General features: G+C 53.9%; 1 protein-coding gene across 1 annotated transcript; it reads right to left on the reverse strand.

The window, feature by feature from the left end:
- Window positions 1-214: 214 nt before the first annotated feature.
- Window positions 215-7,601, reverse strand: DES (desmin). The gene is made up of 9 exons (XM_008690580.2): window positions 6,945-7,601; window positions 5,880-5,940; window positions 5,666-5,761; window positions 5,352-5,513; window positions 5,052-5,177; window positions 4,419-4,639; window positions 3,122-3,165; window positions 1,303-1,385; window positions 215-1,088 (listed from the first exon to the last, which is right to left on the reverse strand). The coding sequence occupies exons 1-9, from the start codon at window positions 7,523-7,525 to the stop codon at window positions 1,047-1,049; spliced, it is 1,416 nt and encodes a 471-aa protein (XP_008688802.2). The 5' UTR covers window positions 7,526-7,601; the 3' UTR covers window positions 215-1,046.
- Window positions 7,602-15,306: the final 7,705 nt, after the last annotated feature.

The following is a 15,306-nucleotide window of genomic DNA, read 5'->3' on the forward strand; positions in this document are numbered from 1 at the left end:
GATGATGTGAAGGTGGGGTAGGGGGCCCAAGGGGGACATTCCAGGAATTGGGGCCTAACAGGAAGTATTCAAGGCTCCCTAACAGAAGCCCCCTGCCCAACCCCCCTCCACCATATGCCACATACACACAGTAAGGCTGGGAGGTTCTGGGAATAGTAGGGGCGACAGGCCCTGGGGGACGGTCTGAGTGGGCAGGAAGCCAGCCTATAGTCCACCCCGGGGGGTGGTGCAACAGGCCCTGGGGGCCCCCAGAGGCGACCAGGCAGTCAACACAGCCAGGGACGTGCTAGGCTAGTACTTCTCTTTTTATTGTTTCTGTCCAGAGCCCCTGCTGCAGGGGAGGGGCAGGCACGATGGGGGGCACCCCTCCCCCTGCCTGAGACCGCTCTCTGCCTCTCTCCTCTCTTCTCCTCTCCAGCATCTCGTCCACCCTCTTTCCTTCTGAATCTCCTGCTCCCACATCTGGCACCTTCGGGGATTCCCTCTTGCAGCCCACGCTTTCTAAGCCCACCCTGGGAAAGGAAGGGGCCATGGGGTCCGTTTCAAGCCTCCATTCCCACAGGGGCTAGTCTTCCAGTCACCTGCCCGGCTTGCTGGGGAGGCTGCCCTTTCTCTCTGACCCAGGCTAGGGAGTAGGGAGTGGGGGAGGTCTAGGTTCCATCCTGATCCACTGTGGGGTCCCAACACCCTGCTCTGGGGCCCTCTCCAAAGGTAGAGGGTAGGGCCTGAGGTCACAGAGGTGGGAGGGGACTACTCTGCCCTGGTTCCATGCTGGCTCTGTCCAGCACACCCGGAGGGCAGCTAAGAGCCAGGCTCACTCATTTCCAACATCCAGGACTGGCACGGCTGGGGCTGCCTGTGCCTGGGCAGGGGTGGGCCATGTCCCCTGGGGGGGGGCCATGCGTGATGGTCGGTGAGCAGGGGTCAGAGGCTGTGAGGGGAGCACTGTGGCTGGGTGTGGTACCCTGGGATGGAAGGAGGCTGGCTTTAGGAGGCAGTGAGGACAGGGGCGAGGACGGTCTCTGGTGGCAGAGAGGTCTCTGGTTTTAGAGCACCTCGTGTTGCTGCTGTGTGGCCTCACTGACAACCTGGGGAGAAAGAGAAGCTCAGTCCAAACCAGTGCTGGCAGGAGAATGGAGCCCCAGGCCTGGATCCTCCCCCCACCCCTCCGCTGTAGGAGGACCCCTCTCCCTCCAGCCAGGGCCTTGAACCAGCACAGCTGGTGGAAGGCACCCAGCTGACAGCCTCGCAGACACACCCCAGAGCCTCCAGCAGGCTAAAGGGACCAGACAGATGGCTCACCTCCCCATCCCGGGTCTCGATGGTCTTGATCATCACCGTCTTCTTGGTATGGACTTCAGAACCCCTTTGCTCCGGGCTTGTTTCTGCAATAGATCCATCCACACACTCAGCCTGACCAAGTCCAGGCCTGGGCCACTCCAGGGACTGGGAGTCCATCTCTGGTCCCACGGGGGTGGAGCCCAGAAGACTCTTACCCCCTCGAGACAGGCCTATTATTTTTTCAGCAAGACTTTAGAAGCTGTCCTTGAGCCCAGCACCCAGCAGGAGGCTCTACAGACACTGGGGCCAGTCCCATGGCTGAGATGGGCTCAGGAGCCAACAGATGTGCTCCCGCTGTGAGCTGATTCAGGAGAGTGGGGGACCCCTGAGGCCCCAGGCCTCCCAACATTCCTACTCCTCACACACTTCCTCACTCCCTCTCCACCCCGGGGCTCCAACACAACCTTGTGTGAATGTGTACCCGGCCAGAACCCCAAACCCAGCCCCAAGATACTCTCTTGGAGGACCTCATGGTACCCAGCCCCCTTTAAGAGTCCAGATGAGGGGTGCCTGGGCGGCGCAGTTGGTGAAGCTTCCAGCTCTCGGTTTTGGCTCAGGTCATGATCTCAGGGTCATCTGATCGAGCCCGATCAGGCTCCACGCTCAGTGCGGAGTCTGCTCAAGACTCTCTCTCCCTCTTCCCCTGCCCCCTTCCTTCTCTCTCTTTCTCAAATAAATAAATAAATCTTTAAAAAAAAAAAAAAAAGAAGAGTCCAGATGAGTAAACCATGTCTTAATGAAAGGGAGACGGACAGGAGTCAGTTACTGACTCATCGTGCTGGTGGCCAGTCACTTGCCTCTCTATGCCTCAGTTTCTTCGCCGTGAAACACTAGCAATGAGGCACTATTGTGGCCACAGAGCCACTGATTTGAAAAAGCATTAAGCAGTTTCAATGGCAAGGCTCACACTTGGGTGTCTGCATAAACTACTGAAAAAAGAGGTTCTGAGTGTTATGGGGCGGGTCAGATTTAGGTCCTGGGTGTTATGAGTCTGATGTTCGGGAACCTCCTCAGCGAGCAACCAGGCTGTGATGAACGGTGTAACTCGGTGGAACACAGCATGTATTTTTCCCGATGGAAATGAACATCGAAGACAAAAAAGGTTTGATCTAGGAAAGGCGACGCTGCCAAGGCCTCCGACATGCTTTCCTAATGTTTCATTATAGCGTGTTTTTCTGCTCTCTGGGGTTGGAAAGCCACTCGATCTGCATATTACTAATGGCAGAATGGCAGAATGCCCTCAGAGCTCGTTCTTTTAATTGTTTGGCTTTGCTAAGGTTTGGCTTCTTCTTCTTCTTCTTTTTTTTTTTTATTAAACGTGCATCCAACATCTTGCTCCAGCAGACTGGAGGTGTTCAACAGGCAGCTGGGGGGTGCTTGGCAATTTGCCAAACAGACAATGGCTGGTGGGTGCCTTGTAGCCCAGGGTGTATGGTTCTAGATGCTTCTGCTGCCAGACCCCCAAGGACACCCCTGGTACCTTCAGAGTTTGGGTACATTGGGAATAGAAGCTGTTTGCCGATGTTCAGTACTCCCAGAAGGTGCAGGGGCACATGGTCAATGTAATATAATACCATGAAATAAAATAAAACACTCTCTCTGCTAGAAGGTGCCCTCTACCTAAACTTCCCCACCCACCTGCAGCAGCCCCCTTTCTCTTTCCCAGACCCCAGCCCCGTCCCCACGGTTCCATCCCCCCTCCCTGGCTGGCCTTGGGCAGTGCCCATGCTGGACTCCTGCCCCCTGCTACCCCAGCATCCACCTGCCAACATGCACTCACCGCGGAAGTTGAGAGCAGAGAAGGTTTGGATGGGGAGGTTGATCCTGAAAGGGAAGAGATGAAGCCCCCGAAGGGTTAGGGCCCTCTATCTCTCCCTGGGACCACCCATCAAAGCTTGCCCTGGTCCTCACTAAACACTACTGTCAGCTGTCCCTGTCCCACTGACCCTAACCCTCCCACTTTCGCATTGCTAAGGGCACGGGGTCAGAGGGCAACTCCAGCTATCCCAGGACCTGTCCCATTCCATCTCTGAGCTGCTGGCCTGACAGCAGTACCTGCAATCCCCCAGCCCTCTCTAGTTCACCAGGATCTTCTTCAGGCACTGCAGGGTATATGGAAAGCAGCTGTTGGCCACTCCCATCATGTATGGCCACCCTCCAGCCAGGCTGGGAACCTCTGGCCTACCCACGGGAGAGCAAGTTCCAGGGTAAACGCCATCCCCATTTATGCCTAGTGCAGAGAAAATGCAACACATCTCAAGCCGCCTTAAAAGGTCATTATATGTAGATGTAATTCTATGAACTCTGACCCCTGTAGGTGCAGGTCTGTACTTAAACAAGTCTGCTGATTGTTTTAAACTTTAGACATTATTGTTTTTATGAGTATCAATAAGCATCATTTTTTTGAGTAATTGACATTTTTTAAACTCAGGTTAGGTTTACCTACAGTGAAACGCACAGACTTTAGTACGCAATTCAGTGAGTTTTGATAGGTGTCTGCATCAATGTAACTACCAGTCTAAATCAAGATACAGAACATTTCCAATGCCCCAGAAAGTTCCCTCGCATTGCCTTCTAGTCATATGTCATATGTTCCGTATCTAGAAGTGAGTTGCTGTGGGCATGTCATGCTATCTTTTCCTATAAGCTCGCGCGTGCATATGTGTGTGCACGTGTCTCCGCACCCTCCTTCTTAGCCTGTGTCTGAGGCTCTCTATTTGTCTCTATCTGCCCCCTCCCTTTCCTTCCTCTTCATTCCCCACTCTGCTTTCATCTATCCCTTGACTGGCAATAATATTTTATTACTGGTTGCTAAACATGATTTTATGCTGCTAGCTCTTAATAATTCTGAAGGTGGATGAGGGAATACTTCTATTTCTCTTTTTATAAAAGCTATTAATTAAATCACTTTTTACCCAGGTGGCCTTGGTTAATTCTCTGCAATTAGTGGTGTGGTGGCCTCTTGTATAAAATTACTTCTGAATCTTGCTAAGGTGATCCTGAGCCCCCCCCCCACCCCTGGGGGCGCAGAAATGGGCCCCTCAGCATTCCCCAGAAGCCCACCGCCAGCCCCTCACCGGCTTTCCTCGCCCTCCAGCAGCTTCCGGTAGGTGGCGATCTCCACATCCAGGGCCATCTTGACATTGAGCAGGTCCTGGTACTCGCGCAGGTGGCGGGCCATCTCATCCTTGAGGTGCCGGATCTCTTCCTCCAGACGCGCAATGTTGTCCTGGTAGCCGCTGGCCTCGCTAGCGAAGCGGTCTTCCATCTCCCGCATCTGCCTCATCAGTGAATCGTTCTGCAGGAGAGGGTCACCCAGGTCACAGAGAGGCCTGGAGCGCTGGGCACTACGGGCCCAGGATGGAGACAGACACAGCATGGGAGCTGGGGCGCAACCCCAGATGGTCAGGTCTGGGAGTGGGCACCCTCTCCTGAGCTAGGGAACCCTAAACTCGAGTAAAGTTTGACGTGGAAACCCAGAGAATAGACGTGATAAAGGAAGCATCCGTGTCCTTTCTCTCCACCCCCACCTAGGAGCCCCATGATTCCAGAGAGTTCGACTGAGAATCCACCTGTCCGTTTTCACCCCTGTGGGAGATTTGGAGAGACAGAGGCCCAGAGAGGGTATGTGATGGGAACCAGGGTCACGGGGTGAGAGTGCGAGCGGCAGGCGGGAAGGCTGGGGCTGGGCGAGGGGCGCAGGCACTCACGGTGCCCTTGAGGGCGTCGATCTCACAGGTGTAGGACTGGATCTGGTGTCGGTACTCCATCATCTCCTGCTTGGCCTGGCGCAGCGCGTCGTTGTTCTTGTTGGCTGCCTGGGTCAGGTCGGACACCTAAGGGCAGGGAGGGGTGCTGAGATGAGAAGGCTGCAGGATTAGGTAAGGGATGGCAAGGGAGTTTGGAGACCCCAGCTCACCCTCCTCCCCACAGAGAGAGCCACAGGAAGCACCTCCAAACAGGGATGGAGGGGGCCAGAGGGGCCAGAGCCCCTGGGCCAGGTTGCCTACCTTTGACTTGTACCATTCCTCAGCTTCCGAGATGTTCTTAGCCGCAATGGTCTCGTACTGAGCCCGGATGTCCCTGAGGGCGGCGGTGAGGTCCGGCTTGGACATGTCCATCTCCACCTGTACCTGCTGTTCCTGGAGTTGGGCCTGTAGCTCTCGGATCTCCTGCACAGCACAGCTGGGCTTCAGTGCTCTACCAGGCCCCACCCACATGGCACCCTCTCACCCCGGTTCCCAGAGCCTTGCACTGATCCTCTCATTTTCCAGCGGTTCTCACCAGGGTCTAAGGACCCCGAGGAGGAAGGCCGAGGGCATACCTCTTCATGCACTTTCTTAAGGAACGCGATTTCCTCATTGAGAGATTCAATCCTGCGCTCCAGGTCAATTCGAGCTAGAGTAGCCGCATCCACGTCCTGGGAGTGGTCAAGCAAGAGGGATACGCATCACTGATAACGCAGGCAGGGCAGAGGGAGACCAGGGGCCACCCGGGGTCAGAGGGGTAAAGATGCTGGGGGACCAAAGGAACCTCACCGCTCGGAAGGCAGCCAAATTGTTCTCTGCTTCTTCTCTCAACTGAATCTCCTCTTGCAGCCTGGTCAGAACAGACAGACGGAAAGAGACAGTTGGTGGGGGTAAAACCGGCCGTGGGGATGGCTGGGTGGGGGCTGCCCAGGGAGTGGAGTTCAGGACACCAGAGGACGCCTGGCTACAGGGTAGAGACAAGAGGCCCTGCCCATCCAGGGAGGGGACAGGAAGTGGCCCAATTTCTTCCCCAGAGCCACACCCCGGAAGTCTATGTCCCCATCAGATTGTGACCTCCCTGGGATTAGGAACTGTGTCTGCTCTATCCACCTCTATGTTCCTGGTTCGCAGCCCTAGTGTGGCCCACATAGGTGCTCAATTATTGTTTGTGACCCAGGTGGTAGTGTAGTGATTCCGCTCACTTGGGCTGTCAGAAGCAGGACCCATGAGTACTTGCTCTATTCTTATTGCCTTTTTCTACTGAAAGCTTGGTGAAGCATGCCATCAGGCCTTCCAAGCTTTCTGGGGGCTGCGGCTAGCTCCCTCCCCTTTCCTCTAGCTTATCCATTCGCTCTGTGAAATGGCACAGCCTCAGCCCGGCCCAGGGACCAAGATCTGCTCTCTAACCATCTCCCTGGGGGCTCATCACAGATGAGCTGAGAACTACCACTTAGACTCCCCACCCCCTGCCCCTGGAAGCTTGCCCCAGATTTTCCTTGTCTCCTATCAACCCCCCCTTCTCCCTCTGACTGCACCCAGTCCTCCCTCTGTTCATCTGCCTATCCCATCTTAAGATGCTTTTAAGGGGGCTATCCACAGGGCCCAGGTCTCCCATTTCCACCCCAAGATGTCCCCAAGAAAACTCCTTTGCAGAGCGAGAGCACGAGGGAGAGACCTGGGAGTCCATCTCCCCTCGGGGGACCCCGGGGAGATGACTGTCTCCCCGAGGGGGGTAAGAGAGGGTCCCCGGCGCCCTCGGGGAAGGCAGGTGCTGACAGCTGCGCCCCAGCCCCCGGGCCTCGCCTCCCGCTCCCAGCCCACGCGAAGGGGGTTCTGGGAGCGCCCGGTCCTCACTTGGCCTTGAGCCGCTGCAGGTCGTCCAGCAGGTTGTCACGCTCGACGTCCACGCGGGCGCGCTGGTTGGTGAGCACCTCCACCTGTCGCCGCAGCTCGCGCAGCTCCTCCTCGTAGATCTCGGCGACCCGGGTCGGCTCACGGCCCTTGAGCCGGTTCACCTCCGCGGCAAGCGCCGCGTTCTGCTGCTCCAGGAAGCGCACCTTCTCAATGTAGTTGGCGAAGCGGTCGTTGAGCTCCTGCAGCTCCACCTTCTCGTTGGTGCGCGTGGTCAGGAACTCCTGGTTCACGGCGTCGGCCAGCGAGAAGTCCAGCAGCTCGCCCGCGCCGTAGGAAGAGGAGGGCGCGCGGGCCGTCCCCAGCCGGCTGGCCCGGAGCGCCCCCAGACCCCCGGCCCCGCCCGACGTGCGCGACACCTGGTACACGCGGGACGTCACCGAGCTCGAGGAGCCCTTGGTGCCGAAGCCCGCGCGCGGGAACACCGGCGAGCCCAGGGGGGAGACGAGCGGGAAGCCCCCGGCCCCGCCGAAGGTGCGGCGGTAGGAGGACACGCGCTGGCTGGACGAGTAGGCCTGGCTCATGGTGGCGGCGCTGGCGAGGCTGGGCGGCACGGAGGAGGAGGAGGAGGCGGCGGGCGGCAGCCGGCTGGAGAGTGGATGCGTCGAGGGGAGACTGGGCCCCTTAGCCGTCTGCACTATTTGTATCCCTCCTGACATCAGCCCCCGCCGCCCCTCCCCTGACAGCTGCAGGATCCCGCTGTCCTGCCAGGAAGGGCGGCCGCTGGCGTGGGGGCGGGGAGGCCAGCTCCCCTGCGAGAGGCCTGCGCCCCTCGGCGGGTGGGAAGGGGCCCCATAAGAGGTGTGGGACAGGCTGGAGGACCTAGGAGGGCAGAAGATGGGCACGCCTGCCAACCCCTTCACGGGCGTCAGAGAGCATGTCTGGAATCCCTAGGCAGGCCTCTTTCAGCCCTTGGGTGCCTGCCTCGTCCTGGGGGTAGTCAGGGGAGAGAGGTTTCCACTTAGTTTGAGGGGGTCCCTTTTGCTCTGAGGAGAGACTTTGGGTCATTTCCTGGAGGAACAAGGCCTATTCCCAAGAAAGTCTCAAAATCACTTTTTTTCCCCCTGGAGATTCTCTAGAAGTGGCGGAGGTTTGGGAGGGCTCAGGAAAGACAGGCAGCCACCAGCCAGGCATAGAGGAGAAGGGTCTCTAGGCAGGCAGGGAGGGTGGGGGAGTACCCTGGGGGGCAGAGAGCAGTCCTGGCCAGACCAGGTCTGCTCAGATACGTCCACTGGTACCAGGGTTCTAGCCCTGAGCCTCAGTTTCCTTCCGAGCTAGTGTAGGCCCTTTTCCTCCCCCTCTCCAGGGTAGGGCAGAGCCTCAAGTTTATAAACAACGGGGTGATTTCCAGAAAGGTCCCGGCACCCTCTCAGTTTCCAGTTACTATGGACTCTCACCCCCACACACCAAAGTCGCCTGGCTTCTGCCCTCTTGTGCCCACCCCCACCCCTTCTCTGATTCATCCCCCTACTCCCATCACCCACACCCACACGCACCAGGGGTTTGTATTTTGTCAGGAGCCGTGTGTCAACCCAGCCATCTCTCTGGCAGCAACAGCTGCCAGCCCGGCATACCAGAGCTGGTATTTATAGAGGAGAATGCATCAATCTGGGAAACAGGCACACAGGAGAGGCGCTCTGGGGGCTGGGGGCCGGTACCTGAGGAGGCGTGGGTGTCAGATGGCCCAGGCAGGTTCGGGGTGATAAGCCCAATCACTTCCCACCCCCCTAATGCTCCAAGCCCCCAGCCAGAATGGAGTCCCACAGAAGGCTTGTCCAGTCCTTCGTAGCCTTCCTCCTCCTCAGTACAAGGTACTGGCTGACCTCTGAGGACATCCCCACTTCTCCATGAACACTGGCTGTCTCCCTACACCTCCACCTGGCACTTTGCAGGCCTCTCTTAGACCTGACCCTTTCAGAATGCCAACTTCTGAAATAGAATGCTGGTCCTACCCCAGCTCCGCCATCAGCGGCGGGCCTAGTTACCAGCAGGCAAGTCCTTCACTTTTCCGTGTCCTCCATTATAAAGGGGAAGGGGTCAGCCTTGCCATATCTGCCCTAGAGGCTTTGAAGAGCCTTGAATAACAATACGTAGGGGCACCTGGGTGGCTCACTCCTTAAGCATCTGACTCTTGACTTGGGCTCAGGTCATGATCGCACGGTTGTGAGATCGAGCCCCGCATCAGGCTCTGTGCTGGGTGTGGAGCCTGCTTGGGATTCTCTCTCTCTTCCTCTCCCTCCCTGCCCTCCCCCCCGCAAAAATATAACAAGACACAAGTAACATCTCACATACACTGAGCACGCACTGTGCGCCACTCCGCCGAGCACCCCCAATCCTCCAACAACCCTATGGGTTGGAACTAGTACCCTTCCCATTGTATAGCTCAGGAAGCTGAGGCAGCCTGACTCCAGAGCTGTGCTTTGCCCCCCGGAAGGGATGTGAATCTGTCAGGTGAGCTGTAAAGGGCTTTGTTACTGCTGTCTTCTCAAAGCCTTTCCACACTAAGTATCTAATTTTTATCTAAGAGACAGGCTTATGAGGTGGGTGGGGAGTTCCAGATATTCTTATCCAGGCTTCGAGTCAGTGCAAGCTGTTGTGTTCTGGTTATTTTTGTGTCTCGTCTCCCAAACTAGATTGTAGGCTCCTGGAGAATTTGAGAGACCATGTGGATCCTTAGCATATCCCAGGCAACAGCCGTCCTTGTTGTAGTTCCAAGTAGCCTGCAAGCTTTCTTTCCCATTCCCTTATTTTGGTAAAAAAGGCTACACATACGGAGTACATGCGATGGGTGGACGGATGACCCAGTTCCCAGCCCGTTTTATCAACTGCATCCCTCTGACTGCAGTGATTGGCTCAAGGGGTGACCTGGACCTCAGAAGGGCCAATCAGAGACCTTCCCTGGAATTTATAGATGGAACAGGGATTACTCGACTGGATCCTGTGGCAACCATGTTTCCTGCCCCGTGGGGTCATTCCTGCACTAGGAGGAAAGGGAGGTCAACACACAAGCAGAAACAGAGACACCTGGAGAGGAGAAGGCCAGGCAGGAAATCTTCAACTCCAGCTCCCCGGGGGCCCTAATTCTGCCGCTCGACCCTTGATTTTGTGAGCTCACCCCCACCCCATGTCCTTCCTGACTATGGGGCCAATAAACTTTGCTTTTTTCTTTTTTCACTTAAGGCACTTGGTGCTGGCTTCTGTCACTCGTAGCCGAAACATTCCTGACCAATCTATTGTAGGAGACAGTGCACCCATTTCCACGATACTAGGGAGGACAGAACATTTTTGGGAGTCCTCTCTGCGAACTGTCTCCAGACCACATAAGGAAATTGCCCTTCGGACCAGCCTGAGGCCTCAGTTCCGTGGCAAAACGAAGCAGAAAACAAATAAATAAATTAAGTCACTTATTCTCTAGTCAAAATCAACATCTACCAGACTTGGCTCTGAACCACTTGGGGCCGTTTCCAAACTTCAGTTCCAACCCTGAGAATCCGCTACCATGGAAGGCAGCAAAACAACACTCCAAGGCTTGGACAGCAGGTGAAAGAGGCGTGCTCCAAAACACGTTCTGAACTGGGCAGCACCTCTGGAGTCGCAGTTTTGCCTCCCCAGGGGACTACTTAAAATTGGACAAACTAAAAATATTAATAATTTATCTGGATGGATAATGGACTTGGCACAAAATTCAAGGGGTCCCATTCTGTGGGTCGCCTTCTCACTCTGTTGACCTTATGCTTTAAGATGCACAACACGTTTTCATCTTGATGAGTCCAATTTATCTGTTTTTTTTCTTTTATTGCCTGTACTTTGGTGTCATATCCAAGAAATCACTGCCAACCTCCACGTCATGAATTCTACCCACCATGTTTTCTTCTAAGAGTTTTACAGTTTCATGTCCTTGATCCATCTTGAGTTCATGTTTGTATATGGTATAAGGTAAGGGTCCAACTTCATTCTTTTACATGTGAATACCCAGTTTTCTCAGCACCATTTGCTGAAGTCCTTTCCCCAGTGAATGGTCTTGGCACCCTTGCTGAAAACCATTTAGTCATATGTGTGAGGATTTATTTCTGGGCTCTGTGGTCTGTTCCATTGGCCTGTATATCTGTCCTTATGACAGTACCACACTGTTTTAATTACCATGGCTTTGTAATAAGTTTTTTTTTAAGATTTTATTTTTTTTGAGAGAGAGAGAGAATGAGAGAGAAAGTGAGCATGGGGGGGGGGTTCAGAGGGAGAAGCGGACATCCCACTGAGCAGGGAGCCCAACGAGGGACTTGATCCTGGGTCTCCAGGATCATGACCTGAGCCGAAGGCAGTTGCCCAACCAACTGAGCCACCCAGACTCCTGTAGTAAGTTTTGAAATCAGGAAGTGTGAAGCCTTCAAATTTGCTCTTTTTCAATATGTTTTGGTTATTTGGGGCCCTTGAGATTCCATGTGAATTTTAGGATGGATTTTTCCATTTCTTGAAAAAGTAGTTGTGGGATTTTGATAGAGATTGCTTTGACTCTGTAGGTCTCTTTGGACAGTACTGACAGCTTAACAACAGTCTTACAATCAATGAATATGGGATGTCTTTCCATTTATTTGTGTCTCTTTAATTTATCTCAGCAATGTTTCATAGTTTTCAGTGAACAGTCTTATGCCTCATTGGTTATGTTTATTCCTAAGTATTTTATTGTTTTGATGCTATTGTAAGTGAAATTGATCATGTGAAGTTTTCCCTTCATTCTGCAAATGTGGAATATTAAACTGATTGATTTTCATATGTTGAACATCCTTACATTCCAGAAATAAATCCCACCTGGTCATGGTGTATAATCCTTTTAATATGCTGCTCAATTTGGGTTGCTAGTGCTTTGTTGAGAATTTTTTTACATCAATATTCATAAGGGACATAGGTCTGTAGATTTATTTTCTTGTGTGTCTTTGTCTGGCTTTGGTATCGGGAATCCTGGCCTCATAGAATGAGTTTGGAAGTATGCCCTCCTCTTCAAATTTTCGGAAGAGTTTGAGAAGGATTGATGTTAATTCTGAAATATTTGGTAGATCTCGCCATTGAAGCCATCTGGTCCTGCTTTTTTCTTTGCTGGGAGATTTTGAGTCATTCTTCTTAATATCCTCATTTGTATTTCACTGTATCGATTTGCCATAATTTATTTAGTCAATTTTTAATTGATGGACATTTATACTGTTTCCATTCTTTTGCTATGATAAACAGTGCTGCTAGGAACATCCTGGGGACACACTTTTGAATTTATAAATTTTGATAAGCTATTTTAAAAAAATAGTCACATTATTTTAAGGTCATGCTCTTACTTGAGCTAACTGATGTTGGAAATGGGAAGGTCCGCTAAGACGGACCGACAATTTCATTCAGTGTTTTTCATAAGAAAGGGGACAGTTTATAAACTTGTGTATGTGGTACGGAGTCCTGTACACTGAGTGTTATCAATACATTTTGTTGAATCCATTAAAGAAGAAAGTCAGTCTGGGGGGTGCCTGGGGTGGCTCAATTGGTTAAGCATCTGCCTTCGGCTCAGGTCATGATCTCAGGGTCCTAGGATCGAGCCCCACGTCGGTCTCCCTGCTCAGTTCAGAACCTGCTTCTCCCTCTCCTGCTGCTTGCTCTCACTACCTCTCTCGCTCTCTTTCTCAAATAAATAAATAAAATCCTAAAAAAAAAAAAAGAGAAGAGAAGAGAAGAAAGTCAGTCCCACTTTTGCTTGAAATCTTCCCAGATTACCCTGACCTTGGAGAGTCTTGGGAACTTGTGGTTGGAGGTGACTTCAAAGGTCACAAGACCGGCCAGTCCTATGTCCTTACTTCTCAGTTAACTTTGAAATCTCTCTGGTGACTGTAGCAAGCATGGGTCCAGCTGGGAACTCAGTGTCTCCAGGCAGCCCATTCCATTCCACTAAGAGTCACTGAGTACCTAACACATCTCTGTCACGGGACAGTGGATAGCTCTGGTATTAGAAAACATTTCCTTAAGGGCGCCTGGTTGGCTCGGTCAGTAGAGCATGCCGCTCTAGATCTCAAGGACTTGAGTTCAAGCCCAACATTGGGCATGGGGCCTACTTAAAAAAAAAAAAAAAATATATATATATATATATATATGTGTGTGTGTGTGTGTGTGTGTGTAATTTATATATATGTAATTTATATATATGTAATATATATATATGTAATATATTTGAAGCCAGATGCTGTGTCTCTGCTATGCTACTTACTCTAACTTGGGAGCCAAGCAGAGCACAAAGAACCCCATCTTCACAGACCAAATATTTGGGAACAGTACTCATTCTTCTTGGACACTTTGCCTGTTTCCCCATTTTCACTTTCTCTCCCTTCCCTGAATTAATGAACCAGCAAAACCCAAACTCATCATGACCACCAAGGCTCCACAGGGCCCACCTGCCCACCTGGTCAACCTCAGCTCACTCACTTCTCCTTTGGGCTCACCCCACTTTGGCCACACTGCCCTCTTTTCTGTTGGATGACCCCGCCAAGCTCTTTCCAGCCTCTAGACCTTTGCATTTGCTGTCCCCTGGCTTCCTCTAAGCTCGGTGTCTGGGCGGCTTGTGGATGCCTAAGCAGATCTCTGAACCTCACAGACGTCTCCCTGGAATACAAGGGCCCTGGCTACCCATAGGATGTCCCAGATCCCATAGACGGCACAGATGGGGGGGCAGGTGACTGGATATATTGGTGGATGGCTGGGGTGGGGACACTGACCTGGCCAGCATGGGGCATTTGGATTGAGGAAAAACTGAAAGAGGTCAAAAAGGAGAGGACCAGGAGAAACTCTTCCACCCTGCCCTGCCTGGGAGTGCCTCACCTACCCCAGCCCGACCCCAGGATCCCCGGTGTGAGGCAGCACTGATGCCTCCCCACAGGGCACCCTCCCTCTACCCACTGACCCCCACCTCCAGGGTGGCCCTTTGCCCTTTTCTCCAGGGCCCATCCTCCTCCTCTTTCTGTTTCCCAGCTGGGCACCTCGTGCTTCCATCCCGAGCTGGGTTGGGCCAGGAGGCAGCCATTGCCTGAGAGCCTGGGGGACAATGTGGCAGGTGTGAACCCTGAACCCCACTCTTGCCTCAGCTTCAGCACTTGGTAGGGAGGTAGGAGACTCAAGCAGGGGGGTGTAGGTGTGGGGTGAGGCTAAGCTATGGATGCTCATCCTGGGGGTTCACCCACAAATCATCTGTGGGACCTGGGCCAGTCCTGTTTCCTCTCCGGCCCTGTCATCCCCTGTGAAAGGGGATCGGGCCAGGTGGCCTCTGAGGTCCCCTCCGCTTCTGACATCCTGAGTCTGGGCCAAGGGAGTGGGAATGGTGAGTGGTCCCCAGCTGAGCCCTTGCTCACTGGTGCCTCCACGCCTCAGTGCTCCCAGAGCCCTCCTCCCAACAGCCCCCTTCCCCACTGCCTGCCCCCCCATTCCTCTCAGCTCTAGTGGCTGCGTAACCTCCCCGGGCTGCTGAGCAGCCTGGAGTGACTGTAAAAGGGAAGGAATGTCCGGAGGCAATTGTTTCTTCCTGATATCACCAGGGGGAGGTTGAGTTGGGGGGCCCAGCAGGACGGTGGCGTCAGGATTCTCCCTGAAACTCATCTCTCTCATGCTGCATGGCTCACCCCCTTCCCCAGGCTGGGCCAGCCATCCACCCCTCTCGTCTGCCATGCTCTGCCTCTCACTGGTTTAAGACCATCCGTCTCGTTCTCAATGTGACCCCAGACCCCTTTCTGGGCCCCTAGCCTCACTGGCACCCCCACTCCATTCTCATATATCCCTCCTCCACCTCCACTTCCTCGCCCCCACACCCCTGACCCAACTTCTTCCCCGGGAAGGCCCACAGCCTGGCTCCAACCCCGGCCTGCCCCACGCTCCTTTTACAGACATGGAACGCTGCGGGTTTTCTGCCAAAGTAGGAGAAGTCTGAGGCCAATCTCACCTCCTCCCAGCCCCCAACTTCTACCAACTAGAACGCCTTGAAAGCTGGAAGGGGGGGGTGCAGGGGGGTAAGGCTGAGCTCCAAGGGGAGGGGCTCCTGAGATGGTGGAGGTGCCTCGTGGGCTCTCAGCCTCCTGGACACTTCAGGTGTTACTCGCATCAGCGGGAGACAGAGGAGCAGAGGATGGGGACCGAAGTCAAGTGGAGGGAAGGAGAAGGGGCTTCGGCAGCATGCGGAGAAGTCCCCGGGGAAGGCATCCTGATGTGTCGAGAGCAGCATCTGGCTGGGAGCTGGGAGGCCAGAGGTCTGGGCCATCTCTGGATAAGCTGTGTGACGGGACTGCGCATGTCC

Source organism: Ursus maritimus, unplaced genomic scaffold, assembly GCF_017311325.1.
Source record: "Ursus maritimus isolate PB19 unplaced genomic scaffold, ASM1731132v1 scaffold_1, whole genome shotgun sequence".
NCBI lineage: Eukaryota > Metazoa > Chordata > Mammalia > Carnivora > Ursidae > Ursus > Ursus maritimus.

Excerpts from the sequence above, each read along its gene's own strand:
- DES (XM_008690580.2), bottom strand. The coding sequence starts at position 7,525 with ATGAGCCAGGCCTACTCGTCCAGCCAGCGCGTGTCCTCCTACCGCCGC. Across the intron at positions 5,178-5,351 it reads AGGAATGGTACAAGTCAAAG|GTGTCCGACCTGACCCAGGC; the intron begins GTAGGCAACCTG and ends CCCTGCCCTTAG. Across the intron at positions 4,640-5,051 it reads TCGACGCCCTCAAGGGCACC|AACGATTCACTGATGAGGCA; the intron begins GTGAGTGCCTGC and ends CCTCTCCTGCAG.